At 35.9% G+C, this 14577-nt stretch overlaps 1 protein-coding gene across 1 annotated transcript in view; it reads left to right on the top strand.

Moving 5' to 3' along the window:
* Positions 1-14577, top strand: part of DOCK4 (dedicator of cytokinesis 4) — a gene marked incomplete at its 5' end in the record, with an annotated part of 119538 nt that overhangs the window by 92959 nt on the left and 12002 nt on the right. Inside the window, 9 exons of the mRNA XM_010011020.1 lie at positions 952-1100; positions 2179-2265; positions 3911-4015; positions 5917-6058; positions 6630-6796; positions 8048-8134; positions 9689-9865; positions 12461-12544; positions 14314-14433. Coding sequence (XP_010009322.1) covers positions 952-1100; positions 2179-2265; positions 3911-4015; positions 5917-6058; positions 6630-6796; positions 8048-8134; positions 9689-9865; positions 12461-12544; positions 14314-14433 — 1118 coding nt within the window. The remainder of the gene's footprint in view (positions 1-951; positions 1101-2178; positions 2266-3910; positions 4016-5916; positions 6059-6629; positions 6797-8047; positions 8135-9688; positions 9866-12460; positions 12545-14313; positions 14434-14577) is intronic.

Raw genomic sequence — 14577 nt, 5'->3', positions numbered from 1 at the left:
ATTTTTTGCCTTATGTACAACCTATAAAACCTGCAATAAAATAAGTCCAATAGACAACTTCTTTCTCCAATGCAATACATCTCCAGAACATGGCCCATCTTTGTACTGACTTGCTCATGCGAAGTGGTCCTGTGGGTGGAAAAACAGACTGTGAACACTAACTTGGAAAACAATAATGCATATGCACAGTTAGCCAAACTGAATTGTCATAACCACTATTAATCCTCGTGTTTCATAATTGACCAAAGTCTGACTTTGCAATAGAGAGATTCTGAAGAATTTTTTAAATTAAAGTAAAAATAATAATATTTTTTATATTTCCAAATAATTTCTACCAACCATGATCTAAAGATTATTACACAATTCTCTGACCAGAGAGCAACAATAGATTTGATTCCTTCCAAACCTAAAAATAACTAAAATAAAAAAGTATGTCTGTGTGCCCTTCTAAATTACTTGTTAAGGCTCAGCTCTGAGGCATTATTTCTCTGTGGAAAGAATGGAGTCTATTAAGCACACATCTGCCTCTCCATTTGCCTCCCAGCCCTGTTCTCGTTTGGACTGTGTCTACAGTCCTATCTATCTTCTTTCCTCTTTCTCTACTTATGTTGTCATCCTCTGGTCCTTGTTCCCCTGTTCAGACACCAGAGACGTAGGGATAATCAGGAAATTGTTTCCTAATTTCCCTGTCCCCTTTGTATTGTCAGACTCCAGGGAAACTGTCCCAGTGACTTCACTTGAAATAGTGTGTGAAAATTGTAAGCGGAATTTATTATAACTGTAAATAGTGACTGTCCAAAACCAGCACCGCCATCTGTCTTACACTTGAAATAAATCTGTTACCTATTAAAAAGGTGCATCTCATCAGAAGCATTCACATTTCTGTGTTCTTTGTTTGGCTGTTTTATTTGGTTGGTATTCAAAAGTACCATGCTATAATTTGTCTTGTAGAGGCTGCCTACACACTCCTGCTGTACGATGAGCTGTTGGAGTGGTCTGATCGGCCACTGCGAGAATTTCTCACCTACCCCATGCAAACAGAGTGGCAACGTAAAGAGTGTCTCCATTTGACCATCATTCAAAACTTTGATAGGGGAAAGGTAAAATAGTCCTATTTTACTGAGGGGATCTGGAAAGGATGGTTTATTCATTTTAGGACATTACTGCCAGGGTTGCGGTCTTTTCTCATATAAAGGAGAAGTGTTTGTCATTGCCTGATTAAGCAGTTACTTGGCGACTCAGTAGGTTTCTCCTAATCCTGTGTTTGTATCCTAGAAAATCTACATGTACATGTGAGAATAATTAGCACTTGGTAGCAATTCGCTTTGTAACTGTCAGAGTACTTCATAAAATACACTATAATTTCTCCCTGGTTTAAAGGTGGGGAAAACGGAAGAAGAAAAGAAAGCTGATGAAATTCACTTAGTGACCAAGTGAGCAAAAAAAAAAAATCATGGGTCTAGATTATAAGTGCTATGTTTACACCTTCTAAATTATGCTGTATCTTTTAGGATAGCAGTTGCAGAATCTCTAAAATGGAACAGGGTTTAGGGATCACAGTTCATTGTCATCATTGAGAATGCTTATTCTCAATGCAATAATAATTACCCTGTAGTCTAAATTTTATATACGCTTTGTGTGATGATCTGTCATGCTGATAAACAAGCAATCATTTGTCTTGCTGATAAGCAAGCATTGCAATTTTGTGTAGCTGGTGTAATATCCACGCAAGCCTTGTAAATGTAATCAAACTGATGTTGATCATCAGGGTTTTTTTCCCTAAAAATTCTGTAATCAGCTTATAGACTTTAGCTTTTATGTGTAATAAATATATTCCAGTCTATATTAAGAATACAATTTTAAAATATAAAAATCATGCTGTGTTGAATAAACCTCAGATGCAGTAACAAAAGAGATGTCTATCACTCTTGCAATGACTTTTATCTTGTGATAGTCCTTTGAGAATCATTTATTAAATAAGTCTCTAAATACATTCGTGATTCTTCAAAGAATTCATCAGTAGTACTCAGCAGCTCTCAGTAGGTCTAGTGGACAATATGTCCAGGTATTTTCACTTACTGGAAGTCTGACTTAGTGCAGAAAGAACAGACCACTAATAAATCATGAGTTGTCAAACACTTGCTTTGAAATTACTGAACATCTTTTACTTGCTTGCAGTGTTGGGAAAATGGCATTATCTTATGCAGGAAAATTGCAGAACAGTATGAGAGCTACTATGACTACAGAAACCTCAGCAAGATGAGGGTAATGTACCTGAGTGCTTGTCATGAATCAGAGCTCCAAGAACTTTTGAATTTGGATTATAAAATATTACTCAGAAAATTAAATTTGCCATGGAATTGTGCTTATATTTGGTTTGCAAACTTTTATTTTTTAGCTTGTGTCTTTTTTCTACAATAAAGATCATAAAAAAGGAGAGTGAGCTTTTTTAATTAAATGGGAAAATAACTGCTGTGGCAGTGTTTGTACCTGTACAGTACCCCTTTTGTGTGCATGCTTATGAAGGAAAAATATATTACAAATTCACTATCAGTGGTTTAGTATGATTTATCCAGGGAATGTCCTCTATGAATTTCTTCACTAGGAGCAGCAACGTATCTTTGCAGTTTTAATTGCAAGGAAACAGCTTGGAACAACCAACGTACACCTTTGTAATTTTTTTTTTTTTATTGCTTAAAAATATGGTCTGTTTAATATCATATAGCAAAAATTACTCTTTCCTGGCACAGTCTTCCTGCTTTCTCTATCATTTTTCTTAGAATACTACGCATTGTTTCTTTCTTTATTCTTTCTGATACTGTATTTTAAAGATTATTCAGTCTTTGCCTTTCTTGTTTGCTTCTGCTAGATTCAATTTTATATTACAGCTTCCTTTTTAAATTTTCTGTATATGTAGGACTGACTGAAGTATACTTAATCCAGAGGTGTTTAACAGAATCATGCAAAATTCTCAACACAGAACCATGTAGCAGTATCCCTGTGATCTGCTTGTTCCATATCAATTTAGATATCCCAGTGGCAGAATTCTATATAAAAGCAGACTATCATCATGTGAATAAAATAATTAGTTAATGCATGTTTAATTAATTGTACTTAATGTGGTTTGTGTTGAATTGGGAAATATCATTCTACTATATCTGTGCCACCTATGTTAATCCAAAAATGGAGGTGTGGGGATTTCTCATAGAAGTATAACTAGGCAGCTGTTGATATCATATACACATTAAATAGCTGTCTGCATTACCTAAAATTGGGATAATATTGTTGTTTAGGTTTTTTTCCCACAGTATTAAAGACTTAAGAACAGAGAATGCTCTTCTGAAATATCATCAGAAAAAAGGGGACTTTGACGTTAAAATCACTTTGTGTCAGTCTTCTGAATAAGATGTAAGATGTATTGATCAAAAATTAAGTTAATTGCTATTGTGAGATTTTTAAAGGAACTCACATTTGCTGCTTAAATCACTGGTATGATTTGGACACCACTCTTTTGAATATGGAAAGGACTTTCCTGACTAAACTGACCCCATTACTGCCATGAGCTTGAATGATTATCAGATCACTAGGTCATATGTTTCAAACTGTATTTCTGTTACTTCAATTTTTCATTAAATATCTATGAACATTGTGATTAATCTAATATTTTACCCCTTTAATATGTGAACTCTTCGTTTAAAAGCATTTTTTTTAATTCTTGGGAACGTCCAGGATGCTAATAAGTATAATTATTTAATCTAATGCATTCAGAGACTTCTGGATGTCCTTCTTGTTACTCACAGATGCACTGGGGTACCCCAGAGCAGTGTGCTGAAAGCCCCTCCCTTTAGCGATAGCTTAAGGTAAAAATGTTTTCAGAAGACTAATTGCATTTCTTATCAATCTCACCTAGATGATGGAAGCATCTTTGTATGATAAAATTATGGATCAACAGCGTTTGGAGCCTGAATTTTTCAGAGTCGGATTCTATGGGAAAAAGTTCCCATTCTTCTTGAGAGTAAGTCAATTGAAAATAAGCAGAATGGAGTAATTCTGGAATTCATGCTGTCATTCATAATCACTTCTTCTGTGTGAGAATTTGATCATACCATATACAAGTTCTTAGGTTGTGAGAAACAGGGAATTCTTTGTGGCTATTAATGAAATAACCTCATGTTTTCAGGGTTAAGAAAAGGTCTTGTCTAATGGAAAGACTAGGCTTCCAGAGTCCCATATAAACTTAATTACCATGTTTATGTTGTAAACCATGCATCTATACTATTCCACAGACCAACATCTTCTCTCCATGGTAGTTTGTTTCCTTTAACCTGTTCCATTTCTGCTGGCGGCTATTCAGAAGATGCTCTCAGAAGAGGTATCGCTTGGCAGTGGGACAATCAGTAATTTAGCATTTAAGTAATTACATTTTCAAGTTCCATTTTTATTGAAATTACTTAGAAATTCAACATGCTGAGTTTCATTAATTATCAGTGTACTAAAGCTGACAAGCTACATTAAGTTACTCTTGAACATTAATCTGGGATTCTGAAGTGCCCTTGAAAATGTTAGTTGTCTTTATACTGTTCCCCTCTTCCACAGTCTGCAGTTTAGCTGCATTGACTGTCACCTTGGGAAGAGAACAGAATCCAGCCTATTCATGGAGCTGCTGCCGTCATAATCCAAGCTCCTCTTCCTATGGTAATTCAAATAAGTGATGGAGGAACCTCTGTATGGTGGAGGCCTAAAAAGCCTGATTTTTCTTTGACTTTGTGGTGGAGGAAATGACAAATTCCAAGTGTTAGATAAAGCATGAAACTCCCCTCTTTAAAAGTGATACACAAAAGAAGTCTGACAGGTACATAGTTTTTGATATTACCTAGTAGTCATCTGAATATAACATTTGTATAAACCAATTTGAAAATGTTAATTAGAAAGGATTTAATGTTTAGATTACTAAACATCAGCTGATGAAGTAAAACTACTGGAAGAAGTTACACAATAGTGCAATACTTTCAGACCTACAGGTCTTTCATTGCTTATGCATCTACCCAGGAAGTATTTATGCTTTTTCCAAGTATACATAGCACAGAGTTATGCTCACAGCACCAACAAGCAATACCTCAAAATTAAGTATGTTTGATTTAGGTTTTTTCTGGCAAAGCAGTTTTGTAATCTAGCTGTTTGCTATAGAATGAATAAAGAATAAAGCTTCAAAATAAAGCTTTCACATTTTAATTTGCAGTTGCACAGTAGCACTGTTGCCATTGATTTCTTTTAGCTTTTCTCATGAAAGTCCAGGCTCTCAGAATTCAGTGCTTTGTGTCTCTGTTATTGACATAAGGACAACAACTGTTTCTATCTATACCTGCTTCAGAGGAATAAACTGTTAATGACTTTTTAGAATTTTCTAATATAGGTTTTAAAATGAAATTAATTTACCAGTGTTTTTAGAAAGATGGTTAAGATATTTCCGTATTTTGAATGTGTGTGCTGACCACAGCTCCAGGAAGCCCTCAGCACCACCATAGTCAGTGACTAGTTCCAACGGGTACTCCAAATCCAGGTGTCTCATGTTTAATGTAGGATATATGTGTTGTATCTATATTTTTGTTGCACAGTTTCAGGAAAATAGTGGTATAGCTTCATAGTGAGCATTTTTATTAAAGCTTTAAGTATAACCACTCCACTTTTCCAGACTTTTTAATAAAACATACCTTTTAAGGTAAAATTTCCTTCTTCTAAGTAACCTGTTTCTCAGGATCCCTTATTTTTATTCCTGCCTTTTGTTTCTTCTATTTTCCTTCTTAAATTGCACGGGAAGTCTATATTTAAGACTATGTGTTTGGATCTATCTAATGATACCCAATTATTTGCACGTAACTTGCTCTTGTGTTTTGGTATTTTTCTTCTTCTGCTCAGAATAAGGAATTTGTTTGCCGAGGACATGACTATGAACGGCTGGAGGCCTTCCAGCAGCGAATGTTGAATGAGTTCCCACATGCCATTGCTATGCAACATGCTAATCAGCCAGATGAGACCATCTTTCAGGCAGAAGCACAGTGTATCCACATAATCACAAACCTATATGCTGCAGTTACATATGCTTTTAAAAAATGTAGGTTCGTGTATAGCCAATTTCAATCACAGTGTGCCCCCACTGAAATGAATGCTAGGTGAGAATTCCCATGCAATTTGTCCCAGTCACTATTATGTTTGGAATTTTTTTGCATAATTGTTGGTTAAAAATTCCGTGACATGTTGTTAAGATTCTTACTTTAGCCAAAAATACTTGTAGAACTATCACCACTGTGATAATGGTATATCAGTTCAAGTTGGAATAATTCGGGTTCTTACAGTACACCATGTTACCATGGCATATTGTGTGTAAGAATATATTTAATGAAACCCTTTACTCCATGTACCATTCCATGTAAGTAGCTCTATTTCAAAAATAAATAGGAAGTTTCAACAAAAGAGCACAAAGATATCCCAAATAATAAAAAAGAATATCATAAGTTCCTTTCTGAAGCCATTGATAGTCATGATACACACTTTTTAAAGAGGGTGCTTCAGAAGTTAATATGCTTTGCTAATTTGAATGACGTGGGATAGCCTTGACTCTTTACATATAGATTTGCAGATTTATGCAGTGACACCAATTCCAGAAAATCAGGAAGTCCTGCAGAGAGATGGTATTCCTAACAACATCAAGAGTTTTTACAAAGTAAATCACATCTGGCGATTCCGATATGACAGGCCATTTCACAAAGGGACCAAGGACAAGGAAAATGAATTCAAGGTAAGGTACTATGCCCTCTCCCAAGCTACTGGACCTTTGGATTTATTTTTAACATCAACGATAGTTGTGTTATTCAACCATGTGTGGTACAACAAATTCTCTAGAGGAGACAGTAGCTCAGGTTTGACTATTTCACTTCTTATTTTAATTAAAATAATGTGGAAAACGTATGGTAGATCGGAAGGTCTTGTTGTATATGGAAATAGGATAGATAAAAGTACCCATTTGGTTTTGCATCAGTGGTATATAGAAGGCAGAACTGGAGACAGCAGAGCAACCTCCAGAGAAATTTATAAGGCAGATGGGAAAACAGTGAAGTAGATAATCTGGGGTATGAAGGGATTGCCAAAAGTTTTGTTTCTCTAGAGCAAGGGGGAGACAGTTTTGACAAAACTGCAACATAATGTTCTGTTCCTATTATGTCAAGACTAAAAACTACCTCTGAACTTAGACATGATCTCAGAGAAGAGCAGTAGTTCCTCCCCTAATATTTAAATGACTTCTGTTCCTCCTAATAAAAATGTCACACTGAAAATTCATCTTACATTCTTCTGGTGTAATTTTAATTCTGACCCAACAGAAACACATTCTAGTGCAGAATATATTCTTGTATTCAGACAGAATTATCCTGTAATAATTTTGTTACAAAGAGGAAACAACTATGAGGATAATAAATCAGCTAAATTAAGTCACTGGTGTCCTCTAATAAAAACTTAGGGCTTTATTTTAATTGTACAACTTATATACATTTTGTGTAAGCACTGTCGTTTATGTTGATTTGTCATTTTACAAACCTCTTGCACAAAGTGTTTAACAGTAGTACATTTGAGTATCAGCCACGCATTGCAGAATCTCAAGTAGGACTTCACAGAGGAGAGCTGTTCACTTGTGATCTGTAAGTTGTTCTGCTTCTGAACTCTTCCTCTTCTCAGATGTTACCTCAGAAAGAAAATATTAAAATGCTAATTTAGTTGTGAGTGACTTCTGGAGATCAGAGGACAGCATATAGCATAGAATAATACCAAGTTTAACAGAAGAGAATCAGCAGAAATTACTGTTTAATAGTAGCAAGTAAGGAGAAAAGTGAATATCATAGGCTTCTGGGATAAACATTTCAGTAGAAAATTGGATGTTAATACTTTTTTTAATGTATACTGTTATTTAAATGAAGGTATTCATAAAGCAAAGTGGGAATAATTAAGAAAAATATAGAGGCAAATTAAGGAAATAAACTGATTTTGTGTATTGTAGAGTCTATGGGTGGAGAGAACCACACTGATCTTGGTGCAGAGTTTACCTGGAATATCTCGTTGGTTTGAAGTGGAAAAACGTGAAGTGGTGAGTATAAGACCATTGGCAATACATATTATGGATTAGTTTACTTCCTTTATCATATGTCATTTGATGAACTACTTTAAGATTTGTTACCCATATCTTATTTCTTTGAGCAAAATTTCTAACTGGCTACAACAAAAATGTTTACGAAGTGTTTCGAGTTGTCTGGTTTCTCTTATCTTGAAAAGTATTGTTAAGAACCACACTTATGATTCATTTAAATAGCAGAGGAAAAAAGAAGTTGAGAACAATAATGGGCAAGGGCACCTCCTAGTGTTAAAGAACTTACTTTCGTAAAACTCAGCCTGATGTAATATCTAATACTTAGAAAATCTATAGCTTAACATATCTTTATATGGAGAAACATATAAAAGTAAACATTCTCCCAGTTCCTGTACCATAATAAATGCCACGTGTCTGCCTAGAGCTCTGTTGAAGTCCCCAGTTCTCAGCATGGGCAGGGAAGCATGCCTACACAGATCCTGTAGGAATAGGGTCTTATGTAGCAATCTGTTACTGACACATTATAATTTCTTCTCCTTTCTTGTTATTATATTTCTTAGAAAAATCCTCAAATACGTTTCAGATGTATTTGGAGGAGTGCTCCTCCTATGGAGACCTCTAAATAATTGGTCATTTGTTGAGTACAGGAGTATAACAGCTGTAACTATTTTCCTTCCTGTCAAAGCCAGTCTTATAATAGTCCCATTAAATGTAGGGATGCAATTATACAACTGATTTTCTCTAAAACTATTGTGTTTTTAAATGTCATTTGTTCACCATCCTTGTAATCTCCTGTAGAAAACCAAAAATGGAATTTAATTATTATCAAAAAATCACGTGACATGAGAAATTTTGTTGGTTGACTTCTACTAAGTCCTTACTAGGTTAGTGTGACCCCTAATATAAAGATCCTCAGTTTACTATCATGTTACTATAATAGTCACTATTTCTGAAAGTTAAAGGTAGTATTTTTTCTAGGGCATGTACTAGGTCATGACTTAGATTCATGCTTGTATATTTTGGTAAATTACAGCAGCTGCAGGCCTGTTGCTTAGCTTTTTGCTTTTCCTGCAGTTCATGCTACCTGTGAGAAAAGCTTCCTCACCTACTAGACAGGACAGGCACATTGCACTCAAGGATTGCTGTTGACTATAACTTGATTCAAAGCTTACATTCAAACTCCTCCATCCGTAATGTCTAGTTGTTGACTTCACTTTGGGTGGAGGAACTAGCTCACCCATACTTAAGCTCCTTAACAACTGTGAAGCTCTCCTTGACCTCAAGCCTGACTTAGGAAGTTACTAAGGACAGCTTAGCCCTGAATTCCAAGAGTTCCACTATAGGCTGAAGTGTTCTGCTGAGTAATCTTTCAAGGTCAGCTAATGAATCTGAGAGAGATTGTAGCCCAGGTGAGAGGAATTTTTTCTGCCCCAGTACTCTAGAACAGAGAATAATATTGTTTTCTTTAAATTAATCAAAAAAATTACCTTTAATATATTTAATCTTTCAACTGAAAATTAAGTATGTTTGCCATGTTCCTCACTCCCCTTTCAGGTGGAAATGAGTCCCCTTGAGAATGCTATTGAAGTCTTAGAAAATAAGAACCAGCAGCTGAGAACACTGATTAGTCAGTGTCAAACTCGACAGATGCAAAATATTAACCCTCTCACAATGTGTCTAAATGGGGTTATTGATGCAGCAGTTAATGGTGGAGTTGCTAGATATCAAGAGGTAAGCAATTCGTTTTCTGTTTGTTAAAAAAAAATCTATCATAAGACAGTTTCTTACTGTTTTTTTTCTCTGTACAGATGTGGCTTCTCTGTATGAATTGAGGACAGAAACTATTGTATCAATAATAATTTTAGTTACTATTGTTCTCCAATTTTTAAGGAAAGCTACTTTCAGAAAAAATCTAGTAATAAATAATACATATAATTATGAAATGTCTGGCACTGGATTTTTTACCAAAAGTTGTTCCTCGGTATTATAATCTCTGAAGTACCTTAGGAGAACCATAGACGTTTGGGATGCTGTGTTTCCACAAAGTTCTGTGGAATTTTGAAAGCACAGTTAAAAGAAAGTAAAGAATTTTTTTTTGCATCACAGCTTAATCTTCCTCTTTCCCCTAACAGTCTTATGAAATACTTGAGCCTGCTGGTTGTTCCTTTTCCACTGAAAATGAAAAGTTGAGTAACAGTCTGTCCACTTGTCTCAAAGGCTGCAAGATTCAGTGTTCACTCAACAGTGTCAAACTGGATAAAGCTGCATCTAGATTAAACTAAATTAAACAAGAAATAGAGTCCACTATAGTGTTAGAATCTGCCATCAAAACTGCACTGTTATGAAAATTGTGACACTGAAATAGAGCAGTACCACATTTGATGTTTACCAGCTGCCTTTAAACAACAACAACAACAAAACTGTTTAGCATAGTAAAGCACCACAAAGGGAGTCCCTTGGGAAATACAATCATGTCAGAACTGTCTGATTTTAATTAGCAGTGCCAGAGCTAGCTCAGCATCTTTGCCTAGCTTTCTGTTCTTCATGAGCATATTAAAGATTCTAGTTTGCTCCTTTCTTAGCATTGTTCTTAGCTGCAATTCTTGATCTCCTAAATAGTCTTCATGTTTCAATTCCCTTCTGTCCTCTCCCTCTTGCTATATATCTAAAATAGGGCTTTTCAACAATTATGTTGTAAACACTAAAAATGACAGCAATAGTTGTGAGATTTGTTTGGGTATTTTTTTTATTCCACCCTCAGTCTCTTTGCATGCCCCTTTTTCAGTGTTTATATGTCTTCCTGCTGTTTTCCTACATCTTATCTTCTACCTTCTTTTCCTCTCCTCTGTAAATGCTTTTCTCTGCCTATCTGTTTCACTTGCTTTTGCCTTCTGCCCTATACAAAGCTCAAAATTCAGTCAGTCTTGAGGTAAGCATGACCATTTCTTTACAGATCTCTTCCTTCCCTTCAGGCAACTTCCAAACTTTAAGAAGTGTTAAAGACCTCAAATTTTAAGTTTGTTAAAGATCCAGCAAATAATGTCCTTTGGCCTGCTGCTGCCTTCTTGATTCTTCCTGATGGGATAGAAAGTGGCATGAAGAGTGTGTTTTGTGCCCACTAACACCTCTTAAACTGCACTTTGTACTCTAACTTACATTCCTTTTAGCTTCTTTACATGTGCTAGAGGAGTAGAAGCACTTTCATAATTAATTATTGGAAGCCACTAGTTCCAAGAATGCTCCTGGATTTAGTAAAATTCTGATTTTTTTTTTTTTTTTAAAGTACTGGTGATTTTGTTTGAAGTTAGATTATTCCATCTTTGACTCATATTGCAGTTCTGTATAAGTCTCAGCCCAAACCACTGGGACACCACCTGCTTGATACTGAAAGAACATTAAGCTTGTAGCTGAGGGGAAAAAAAAACATCAGCTGGCAGAAGTTTAGGATTTGGGATTTTAGCAAGTATCAGAGGGCTCCTTTTAACAACTTAAACATGAATTCTTATAATTCTACTTATCTGTACTGAAAGAACCATGTGAAATAAATGTTCTTCATAAATGTTCTTCATTACAGATCAGCATTTTCTAGATAGGTCTCAGCACTTCCTTGTTTTGGATTGTCACAGCATGAAATTTTGGAACTGAATCAGAGAAGGGATACACTTATTTCTAGCTTCACTGTTCCCATATTTGCAAATTATTCTGCATAGCAGAATTTTAACAGCTAAGTTGGATGGAGAACCTTGTAAAAGCATATGAGGGAAATGCTAAGACAGGTGCAAAAAGGAAAACACAGCACAGAGCAGCCACTGTTACCCTGTTAACTCTATGGCTAGGAAACCATGAGTAAGTATAGGTGTGCCTACAGACACATTCTGTGACAAATGCACTTTTGAGAAGGCCTAGAAATCTCTCAGATGAGCAGCTGGGCATTTTCTTTACAGAATAGTGTCAAGAATAAACTCAGTATAACCCCCTTGGAGGGTAGGATGGTTGCCATATAAAGAAAGATGTTATCATGAACATACTGGGGAATGCTATGTTCAGGCCATTGCTGCTGGATAAAATGACTTTGGGGTACTATACCTGCTACAATTTGAGCACTGGAGGTGGGTTGGAAAGTCACCTAAGCTCATGAACACACTTGGATGTTGGTCATATGCTCCTGAAGTGAAATATGTGGCTTTTTTATATCAACGACAAGAACTATGAGTTCTTGAATTATTTTTTTCCCCACAAAAAAATACAATCTAGAAACTCGCTTAAAAAACCAAAGTGATATGGTTTTACTCACATAATGTTACTTTGTGATTTTATTCTGCTTAGGCATTCTTTGTCAAAGAATACATCTTGAACCATCCAGAGGATGGAGAGAAGATCACACGCTTGAGAGAACTAATGCTTGAGCAGGTAAAGTGGGGAAAAGACTAGTAGGTGGCCTACTCAGCTGTTCTGGTTGAAAGTGTCCCAAAATAAAATACAACATTTCAGGGGTTAATGATTGCCCAGTGATCTCTGGTATTTTCCGAATTAGATTCCAAGTAGACAGTAGCTTCCTATACAAGCAGGTTTCTGGGTCATGTTAATATTTTTTCCCTAGTTCTTTTCATCATCTTTATCACGTCATTCTAACTTAAAGGTTGAATGAGGGGCAAATTTTTGTCTTGTGATGTTCATGTGCACAACATGTGCTAACCACTACTACAGAATAAACATTATCTCCCTGAAACATTTGATGGCTTCAGCAAACATGTGTGATGTGTTTTACCAATACTACAGAACAAACATTTTCAGTGCAGTGTTTAACATAAGAGCAAACTAACATGAAAAATGTTATTACACCAAGCGATTAAATTAAACAGGTGAGTATTCTATGTATTACATACTTTTTATATTATTTCTTCATGTATTTATAAGAGAGTGACCTACCAGCCTCAAATATGAAGTGTGTCCATTTGGAAATGCACTAAAAAGTTGCTTTGATCAAATTCTCTTACTAAGTATTTCAGCTTTTATTTTGGCTTTTGTAGCTGACATTTACCTATCTTTGTTCTATGCAGCATGTTGAAATTTCAAACTTTATTGCCAGCTTGGAATAAAGAAATCAGACTATTGGAATTCGGCAAGATGGAAATTGCATTTTTCATTAGCATTGTGGTAATGTTTGGTCAGATCAGCCGAAGCACAGATCTTCAGACAGTACAAATCGGAATAGGTTCACTGAGCTTGCTTTTATTTCATTTAGATAATATATAGTAATTTACATTGCAGTTTTGGTTTTTCAAACTGTAGTTAATCTTGCTAACCCTTACCATTTAAAACTGGAGTGAATAACTTGCTATGATAAAATGTGATAGTAGTTAAACCCTGCCTGGCACCCACAGATGATTTAACAGAAAATGCGGAGCATTCAGAAGGGCTGGGATGGCTGTGCGGATGGATGGATGAGCTGCAGTCCTGACCTCGGGTCAGTGATGCTGTACAGCTGTGTGCCCACTCGCAGGCTGCCTGAAAACGTCAGCCGGTAGTTCTTATCCAAACATATTACAGCATAGTGTAGCTATTTTGTTTTTAAATTTGAGTTTATCTGATATGTCATGTAACCGTGTCAGTATTTTAAATGTCTGTGTCCAAATTCAAGCAATATTAGTTTTAGCAATGTTATTCTGAAGGTTGTCATGCTTACGTCAAGAATATACGTAAAGCCACCACTTCCTGAGGTCTCTGAGGAGTTGGAATAGGATAGGGAACCATGGACATTGAAAATACTTTGAAAGGTCTCTGGTGGATGTGGCCATTGCTGTTTCCTGCTTTTTGTAACTGCTCTTGTAGAAGATGGCTTTTATTTAAGGTTTAGACCTGCTCTTTTGCAAAGTTGCCATTTAGCCAGCTTTTTTACTATGTTATCCATAATGGGTTTTATATTAGAGTTTGATTTGCAGAGGCCAAATCTTTTGGAAGGTTGAATAGTAAAATGGGAAGAGGCATAAATCCTCTTGTATATTGATTGGTTGGTCTTACGCCTTGTTTGATTACAGGTCTGCCAGGGATTTAAATAGATGCTTTTAATACAACATGCATTTTGTTGGATTTTTTTATCAGTATCCTAATTGGTGATGAAAGCTTAAAGGAAGCGTATCAAAAATATTCTTCCTGCCTCTCATTCTTCTCTTCTGCAGGCCCAGATTCTAGAATTTGGCCTGGCAGTGCACGAGAAGGTGGTGCCACAGGACATGAGGCCGTTGCACAAAAAGCTGGTGGATCAGTTCTTTGTGATGAAGTCAAGTTTGGGAATACAGGTAGGTGAGCAGGTGCGTGCATAAACCAGGAGACAGTTTTGCTGCAGTAAGGGTTGTTTGGATTTCCTAAGCAACAGATAGTGACATCTTTTGGTTGCTTGTCCACATTGCATCTTGTAGCATTCTTAAGGTACCACAAAGGGG

This window comes from Nestor notabilis, unplaced genomic scaffold (assembly GCF_000696875.1).
Source record: "Nestor notabilis isolate BGI_N333 unplaced genomic scaffold, ASM69687v1 scaffold7310, whole genome shotgun sequence".
NCBI classification, from domain to species: domain Eukaryota; kingdom Metazoa; phylum Chordata; class Aves; order Psittaciformes; family Psittacidae; genus Nestor; species Nestor notabilis.
Note: the sequence above shows the minus strand (reverse complement) of the source record. Positions and strands in the feature narration are given on the sequence as shown.